Source organism: Oncorhynchus gorbuscha, linkage group LG10 (assembly GCF_021184085.1).
Source record: "Oncorhynchus gorbuscha isolate QuinsamMale2020 ecotype Even-year linkage group LG10, OgorEven_v1.0, whole genome shotgun sequence".
In the NCBI taxonomy this organism is placed as follows: Eukaryota; Metazoa; Chordata; class Actinopteri; order Salmoniformes; family Salmonidae; genus Oncorhynchus; species Oncorhynchus gorbuscha.
Genome location: NC_060182.1, coordinates 37,822,570 through 37,831,869, shown reverse-complemented (window position 1 = coordinate 37,831,869; position 9,300 = coordinate 37,822,570). Strand labels below are relative to the sequence as shown.

The 9,300-nt window shown below is 37.4% G+C and overlaps 1 protein-coding gene across 1 annotated transcript; it reads right to left on the bottom strand.

Annotated features, from left to right (window-relative positions):
- Positions 1-1,716: 1,716 nt before the first annotated feature.
- Positions 1,717-9,089, bottom strand: LOC124045142 (cerebellin-4-like). The gene is made up of 3 exons (XM_046364384.1): positions 8,614-9,089; positions 5,092-5,208; positions 1,717-4,311 (listed from the first exon to the last, which is right to left on the bottom strand). Exons 1-3 carry the CDS (start codon positions 8,908-8,910, stop codon positions 4,114-4,116), a joined length of 612 nt encoding a protein of 203 aa, XP_046220340.1. The 5' UTR covers positions 8,911-9,089; the 3' UTR covers positions 1,717-4,113.
- Between the last annotated feature and the right edge of the window lie 211 nt (positions 9,090-9,300).

Below are 9,300 nucleotides of genomic sequence, written 5' to 3'. Positions count from 1 at the left end.
TTGTGTTTGTTTGTTAGCGTTATCTCAGAATGATTATTCAGTTCAGGGGTTACTTGTCCCAGCGGATGCAATCAAAGCCTGTACATTTGGCACTGACATTCTGCATACCAAACATCAAATAAAATAACACTCAAATCACTCCTACAGTATGTATGTACGTGTCATTAAATTACAACCCAAATGTTGTGTTGAAAGTAGTTCAGTGGAGGTGTTAGATTGAAGGCCACGTTTGTAGGCTGAAAAATATCAACAATACAGCGAAATGCAAAACTCAATGAGAAATGTATCCCCCAGAATCGGAGGATGTAGAATTGAATCAGAATTCTATCAGACAATGATAAATGAGCAATAACCCATATGTCTTTGACAATACAAAACGTATGAATGTTCCCACCAGTTGATCAAAGCGAAACACACACATACAGCAGTAGATAGGTCAAAGGGTAGGTCATAAAGGTTATGTCAGATACATGGGCGTCTGCCTGTTAATCAAAGCCCAAGACATGAAACAGTACCTCAAGGAGTTAGAGTAGGTTCTCTTCTTTCTACAATGTAAACGATGATTATCAAACTTCTCACTTCATAAGCAACAAGTAACTTTGCCAAATTCCAAATAGTTGGTATTATGCAGTGATTAATTATTTTATCATAAACCCATCTACAGTTTAAGTCAGAAGTTTACATACATTTAGGTTGGATTCATTCAAACTAGTCATTCAAACTACTCCACACATTTCTTGTTAACACACTATAGTTTTAGAGGCTTGCAAGCCGTAGAACACCATCCCCACTGTGAAGCACGGGGGTGGTAGCATCATGTTGTGGAGGTGCTTTGCTGCAGGAGAGACTGGTGCACTTCATAAAATAGATGGCATCATGAGGAGGGACAATTATGTGGATATATTGAAGCAACATCTCAAGACATCAGTCAGGAAGATAAAGCCTGGTCACAAATGGGTCTTCCAAATGGACAACGACCCCAAGCATACTTCCAAAGTTGTGGCAAAATGGCTTAAGGACAACAAAGTCAAGGTATTGGAGTGGCCATCACAAAGCCCTGACCTCAATCTTATAGAAAATGTGTGGGTAGAACTGAAAAAGCGTGTGCGAGCAAGGAGGCCTACAAACCTGACTCAGTTACACCAGCTCTGTCAGGAGGAATGGGCCAAAATTCACCCAACTTATTGTGGGAAGCTTGTGGAAGGCTACCCGAAACGTTTGACCCAAGTTAAACAATTTAAAGACAATGCTACCAAATACTAATTTAGTGTATGTAAACTTCTGACCCACTGGGAATGTGATGAAAGAAATAAAAGCTGAAATAAATAATTCTCTGTACTTTTATTTTGACATTTGACATTCTTAAAATAAAGTGGTGATCCTAACTGACCTAAGACAGGGAATTTTTATTAGGATTAAATGTCAGGAATTGTGAAAACCTGAGTTTAAATGTATTTGGCTAAGGTTTATGTGAACGTCCAACTTCAACTGTATCTGAGAAAATAGCTGATTCTCAATATTCATAATTCATGTACTGTATATTATTACACCAATTAATGTCAAAATAGTTGTAAGACAGCCAGAATGCATTGTCAAACTCACACTCTAAAACACACTGAACATGAGCGTGACCTAAATATGATATGTAAGTCATGTTGGTGATAAATAAAAGTATTGTTTCAGACATTACTGTCTGTATACCAATAAAGACCAGAATTCAACACAGATGCCTCAAATTTAATTTGACAGAAATACAATATGACTGCATGATAAGCTTCTTGGAAATCTCAACAATAATCCATCCATGTTTTCGAATACAGATATTTACCAATGGTGTATTTCATGGATTGCATACTTTCATGTTGTATGTGGAATTATTTTGGAATCCCTAGGAATAGATATTTTGGGTTACCGGTATTCACACAACCCCAGTGCTTTTTGAATAAAATACATACTTTGGATTGTTGCCGCCTTCGAATATTGGTCAAGTACATCTACAGTGGTAGTGAAACTTTGTGAGTGATAATCCATTGGCATCATTATAAATTCTAAAGGTAAATTTGTCAGCCAATCATTTGCACAGGATTATATTTCAGATTCTCAGTTGTAATTGATTTCAATTCAAGAAAGTGAAAAGATTTCATGAAATAATGAAGTAAGTAATTTGAGTCACAATACATTTCACATTATACCACAACAGACAATTGTAAACATACACTTTTTTTTACTCCATTCTGTACATTCATTCATTCATTCATTTGAAATACAATACTGAGTTGTTTTCTTCTCCAGTGTCCATAATGAGGCCATGTCACTATTATTCAGTCCAGCAGTAAAGCATGTTAATTTGAGAGCTGTGCCAAATGTACAACGATCACACAGAAGGTCTATATGCATTGACATTATAGGGATTTGAGTTTCCAGACTGAGAATAGTGAAATAGGCCAAACCTATTCCATTCCATTTGGAAATTAACTGTAGCAGCATCAGGTGACAATAGAAGCACACAGCTATACTAACTGAAGCATGAGATTCACACACAAAACACATATTCTCACTACCATGATATTGATATGCACAGAAAACAATTGTTAACTCGGGAATATAAGTTAGGAGCAAATCAAACCATTCTGAATCTAGATAGTATAACTCAATGAATATGGGTAGTACCGTATAGTCACAAAGGTCAAGAGTGAACACAACAGCTGTTCCATAAATGCAAAATGGCTAGCAAGATACTCTCCCTAATTGTATTCAAGGGGAAAGGTTCAAGAATGTGAGTGAGATTAAGTTTGTGTAGAAATTGTCTCCAGTCGTTTCACACACACCTTATTTCTTTTACATTTCATCTGCTGATAGATTAGCTAGAATAATTCCCTTTCCAAATCTCCCAAATGTTTAAAATATTGTTAGAATGCACCGGCTGTATATAAATGGTAAGAAGGAATCTCAGATACTTTGCAGCTGCCACAGATCATGTGGCAGTCATTGATAACATAACAAATTGAAATCATTGGATGTAAAATGCCAAATTTGGTCATTCACTTAAATAAGCATTTAAATTCACCAAGCTATTATAAATGAACGAATGTGTAAATATTCGACAAATAAATAAATGAATGTCCATAAAATGTTTTTAAAGTGTTAACATATACCATTGTGATCTCTTCAATGAAGCATTGCACATGACTCCACGGGTGTACCCATCATAGGTCGAAGTTCAAACAAACACATGACATGTGACCGACCACAGACAGGTATAGACATGGCCAGCAGCATAGGCTGTGATGAGGGAGGTCAATAGTGACATCAAAAGACCATAACTAATGCCGTTTCCAACTCTTGAGCATCAACTTGAGCTTCCATTGCTTCTCTGTTCAAATTAAAATATTGCATCTACGACATCTGTTTAGACTTATAAAATACTGTGTATATATGTATACAAGGCTAAAGGCTATGCCTGCAATTAAACTGCATTGTGTTCATCTGTCTGCAAACGTTGGGCACATTGTACCCCAATTTGTCAGTAATTCCCTAACACACCAAAAAGTGTTTCTCACACCTACAGAAACAAGTTGGTTGCTCCATTATGGTTCAGACAGCTGATTGTTTAGTGGCCAGAGCTGGTCTAGCAATGAGATACACATGGGAATGGCCAGACAAAACAAACTGGTGATGTGCTGTCTGAAACGACCTGGGGTTTTCTATGCAGTCCTACTCAATCACAACTTTTTGTATAATCAGATGACACAGGATCTGTCACTGCTAAATACCATGTATGCCACACTTGCTAAGAAAAAACGAATTTCAAAAGATGCTATGCTAAACATATTCTGCGACTATTAAGTTTGTGTGTGAAGAATTGCTGTGAACGCATGTTCGTCTGTTGAAGTAGTTTTTTTGAGCAGTATTGCATTTCAGAGGGATTCCCATTTCCATAAAACATCAAAGCTTTTCAATGTCTCTTTTCTTCTCTCTGTTGTAATCCATGAACACGGAACATGATATTATCCATCCTGTGGCTAGATCCAACTGATGTAGAAATGTTTTGATTATACAGTGACAGTACATTGTTGATAGAGTCATTTGAACGGTGGGGCTTTCTTCTTTTTTTCACAGTGGGAAAACAAGGAAACCAGAGAATGTAGAATATTGCCATCCGCCAACTAGATTTCCCTTCTCCAGTTTAAGGTAGACCTTGTCCTCTTTATCCAAAAAGAGCAGAACTCCATTGGTGGCTGCCTCTCGAGTTACGTCTTTGTCACCCGCAAAAGCTGAGATGACAGGTTTCCCATTCAACATTAAGTTCACCTGGATGACCCAAAGAAATAGCAATGAGTGAAAATAAACAAGACAGGGGAGAAATGCAGCTAATGTAGCTGCTGTTCTGAACTAAAATATCTTGCCATGCTATGATTGCATTGCCAAACATCATCATCATCCACAGCTACCTAGAGTAGCCATTTGCTATAAACTATTGTTTTAGTTCAAATATGTACAGTTTGCAGGAGCCCTTCACTTGGTGTACTTTGGAGAGAAAAAACACATTCTTGTTTAGATTAGTTTTGTCACTTTCTTAAATAGCCAGAATAATAAGATTGTATGTTTAATAAGCTCATGTAGTCTACTCCTCCTTCCCCCACCCAGAGACAGCCCAGACCTTTCCAGGCTTCGGGGCTTCACAAAGAGAGGACTGGAAATTGGCACTACTTTTGTGCTAAACACACATCACCAAATTAGAAGATGTGTCTGTGATTTCCCATTGAAGTTCTACAGGACATTTTCCTAGCATTGACACGGTTAACTCTCTCATCTATTGACATCAAGTGCTTTGTCAGAGATTTGTTTCTGCTTCCTCCAATAACCATTATGTTAATGCAAATCCAAATGTCCCAATAGGCCTACACAGGAAATAGTCCAGAATAGACGTAGACAAAATAGTCTTAGGCACATTTCCTAATAGATTACAAGCCCCTTTCAAATAATGTAGCCATGGCCATTGTATAGAAAATGAATTGTCTCATGGGAATCACATTATATTATAACTGGAACTAAATTGCTGAATCAATTTGGCCAAAACAAATAGCTTACCTGTATAGTCTGACTCTGGTACACTTTTATAACATGAAAATTAAAACTGTAGATCCCTTTTCTGGGTGACAAAAACACTGACTCCAAAGTGAAATAGTTGCCTATATTCACAAGAACCTGGGGAAAGAAGAATAAAGCATTTTAGAAAGTAAAAAAAATATTCTGCTCGCTGACTATTTAAGTCAGACCAGAATATTTATTGCTGCAAGGTCCAATGCAGTCAAAAATGTGATTTTCCTGTGTTTTATATATATTTCCACACTATAAGGTTGGAATAATACTGTGAAATTGTGAAAATTATGATGCCCTTTTAGTATAAGAGCTGTTTGAAATGCCTGAAATTTCAGACTTTTTGGTGAGAGGGAGTTTTGGCCTCCATGGTAATATCACCATGTGGTAAATGAGTTAATCAACCATTAAGAGAGTTCCAAACGTCTTTTCCAATAACAGCACATTTTCAGTTTCCCCTCCCCACTTAGACCACTCCCAGACAGACCTAGCAAAATTCTTGCTTGAGAAATTGCCTTATGCTAATCAACTATTTGTGTGTGTTTATCAACATATTAATTGAAAACAGTCACAGTAAGGTACTTAATTGTTACCCAGAAATGATTTATTCTTGAGTTTTTTTTAAACAGACCGTTAACTGGCTGGACCGTTAACGACCAGCTTTTCTTCTGCTGACACAACTATGGTGACAAGATTATAGTGTTAAATCTGGGATATTTCAGTAGTTGTAGACACCTCAACTCCTTCGAGAAAATGTACTGACAGTTTTAATCCTGTGATTTGACATCACAAGCAGTGATCTTTTTTTCACGAATTGGTCTTTTGACCAATCGGATCCGTCCTGAAAAAGATCTGAATTGGGTAATGCTGAGCCTTTAGTGCTTTTTGAGGTCGGTTCGGTTTCAATATTTAAAAAAAATAATGAAATGCACTATGCATTTAAATGTATGCATTATGTGGGTTAAATGCTGTAACAACACAGAACAAAACAATTACAGTTTTTCTCAATTGCTAAAACACAATTTCTGAAACCTTGCTCCATTTCCTGAAAACATTAAACACAAAACCTCATCTTCAAGCACTATTTACATAACCTCTGACTCCTCTTGCAAAATGAAACATTCGCCTCAAAACAGTTTTACCTGTGTTCAAAATCAAACACTGCTCTCAAATCATAAACAAAGTGATCAAAATGATATACACTCTCAAGCAGTCAGTAAACAATACCCCCAAAAAATAGAAAACACACTGTTCAAAACATATAATTCTCAGGGAGAAGTACATTTTTAATCTAACAAAAATATTCATATTTTTCCGTCATTGACTTTTGATGAACGAAAACATGTTCTATCATAGTAGCTCAAAATTGATCAGAAATTACTGCTTTGCCCTTTGCAATTTTGTTTTTTGTTCTTCCTCCTCCTTGTACCCTTATTTTTACAGTACTGTACCGCAAATCTCACAAACCTGTCCTTTGTCTCTGTGATACTGTAACTATTGTTCTTTGTTGATTATGAACCTGCAACGAGTCAAAATCTATTGAGCCGTCAGTACTGTTACAGTTTTTCTCAATTGCTGAAACACTCAAACCCATTGGCTGAACAAAGTTCTCAGTTGCCTGGACTCATTTAGCTAATTATGCAGTCTGTTGTCAATAACTTAAACCATTTCACATGGTAAAACACAATTTGCAGATCTCACTTAGACTTTTCAGCAAAACTCTAAACACATTCTGCACTCTAATGCACATGTCATCCATACTGCTAAACACAAGTGGCAACAATCAAATACAAATAGAGAACATATGTCATTGATTGAACACAACCACTCAAAATTGATTTAACCTGTTTCAAATGATGCGACACAACCAATATAAGCTAGTTCAGAGAGCAAACAGGTTGTTGAAGGTGGGAAGGAGAAAGTCTGAGAATGGATACTATTCAATAAATGTTCAATAAATGACATATGTTCTCTATTTGTATTTGATTGTGGCCACTTGTGTTTACCAGTATGGATGACATGTGCATTAGAGTGCAGAATGTGTTTTGAGAATGTGTTTAGAGTTTTGCTGAAAAGTCTAAGTGAGATCTGCAAATTGTGTTTTACCATGTGAAATGGTTTAAGGTATTGACAACAGACTGCATAATTAGCTAAATGAGTCCATGTAACTGAGAACTAAGTTCAGCCAATGGGCTTGAGTGTTTTAGCAATTGAGAAAAACTGTAATAAACATCCCATGATGGTAGTGACTGCCCATTACTGCTCATCCCTTATTAACCATCACTTATTCACATTACTTTACTTTAATAAAATATTTCAGTTGTCGTGTACATTTCATTTGTTTTATTTGACGACTTTATTTCATTCCTAGTCATCATCTAATGTCTATTGAGCTGCTGCCTATGCTGTCTGACAAAATCACTATTTTAGTAGTTCTTCAAAGTAAATAAGGCATACTTTTGTGACTGTTGAATACCAACTATCAATCACTTAGATCATAGTTCACCCAAACTCGGTCCTGGGGCCCACCTTGGTGTACGAATTGGTTTTTGGCCAAGCACTACACAGCCTATTCAAATAATCAACGCTTAATGATACGTTGGTTATTTGAATCAGCTGTGTAGTGCTAGAGGTAAAATCCTAAATGTGTACCCAGGGGGGCCCCAGGACCGAGTTTGGGAAACCCTAACTTAGATCATGTATTTTCAGATAGAGATACCTCACGAAGAAACTGCTCTCTATGTATCCCCTCTTGAATTTGTCTGCCTGTGTAAATGCAGCCTACTAGTCCAGCAGCAACTACTTGACACAGGAGCTGCACTCTTCTCCAATAGTCTCTCTTCCAGTTAGGCAGATTCAGCCAGTGATTTATGTAAAGTGTTGGTTATGCCAGTTGAGATGCCACCAGGAGATGATATAAAATAGTGATTTTACGTTAATTCAAACACGGAACAAAAGTTAAATGCACTGCATTCACTCCATAGAAAATGGCACTGTCTCAATTCAGAGTACCACCCAATCAAACTGATGAAGCCAAACATCTCCTATGTGTGTGTGTGTGTGTGTGTGTGTGTGTGTGTGTGTGTGTGTGTGTGTGTGTGTGTGTGTGTGTGTGTGTGTGTGTGTGTGTGTGTGTGTGTGTGTGTGTGTGTGTGTGTGTGTGTGTGTGTGTGTGTGTGTGTGTGTGATGCCCAGGTAGGTATGAGTGTGCTATGCACTATTCTCAGTGATAAACCCATTGCTGCTGATTAAACCCATTATTATTGATTAATCATTAAAATTCAATCAATCATTAGGTATGTAGGTTGCTGTCTAAACCAATGTTAGACTCTTCCAGAACAACTATTTTTTAAAGAATATTTGTATTTAGTTATACTTTGGGGGAATAACCTGTCACTGTGTGGTTAATTAGCTATGTAAAACGTTGATTTTAAACAGCATTGCAACTTTGATGTTATAAAGTTAAAGTAAAACAAAACAGCCCTATATCAAAAACAACGTAAACAGTCTTACTTGGTCGAAGTATATGATTCTTGTTTTATTACTCATCTCCGACGGTTCGTGATTGTTGCTCCGGACCGCAGAAAAAGCCACCTTGGAGTTTGCCGCGCGCACCGAAATGCCTAGAGGAGAGGACGAGCCCTTCCAATCCGTAGTCGGATTAGAGTCGCAAACCACAAGACATTTGCCCTCCAGGACTATAGGCTCCGTGTCATTCTGAGCTCCCACAAACTCAGAGATCAACGCCAAACTAAACATAAGAACAATATATTTTACCATCGCATTGTCCAACAACCCTAACAGCACCATTTTTAAAAAGACCCTCTCTGTATCAAATTCCACGTCCTCCTCTTCGGTCCCCCGTCGCAGACGCTTCTGACGCGATACGATTATTTTCTTGGATCCAGCAGTATGCTATATTGGTGAAAGAAAGCGACGACTTCAAATGTTGACAACAACTGATGGAAATTAACATCCCGATGATTTTCTCTTTGTCTCATTTTTTATCATTTAGATTATGTTTGTGATTGAGTTAAAAATACAAAATAGATGGCTGCATGCGGCTGGCATGAAGGGTTCAGTCTGAGAAGAAGCGCAATAACATTTTTCTGACTAGTCCTCTGTGACTCTCCACATTACGCGTGTTGATTGTTAGTCCCAGTTGTGATATGCCCACGATCCAGACACGTCCATTTAGCA

Bases quoted from the DNA above. Each gene is read 5' to 3' on its own strand.
- LOC124045142 (XM_046364384.1), bottom strand. From the start codon at position 8,910: ATGGTGCTGTTAGGGTTGTTGGACAATGCGATGGTAAAATATATTGTT. The intron at 5,209-8,613 runs GTAAGACTGTTT...TTCTTTCCCCAG, and splicing joins GAATCATATACTTCGACCAA to GTTCTTGTGAATATAGGCAA. The intron at 4,312-5,091 runs GTAAGCTATTTG...TGGGTCATCCAG, and splicing joins ACCAGAGTCAGACTATACAG to GTGAACTTAATGTTGAATGG.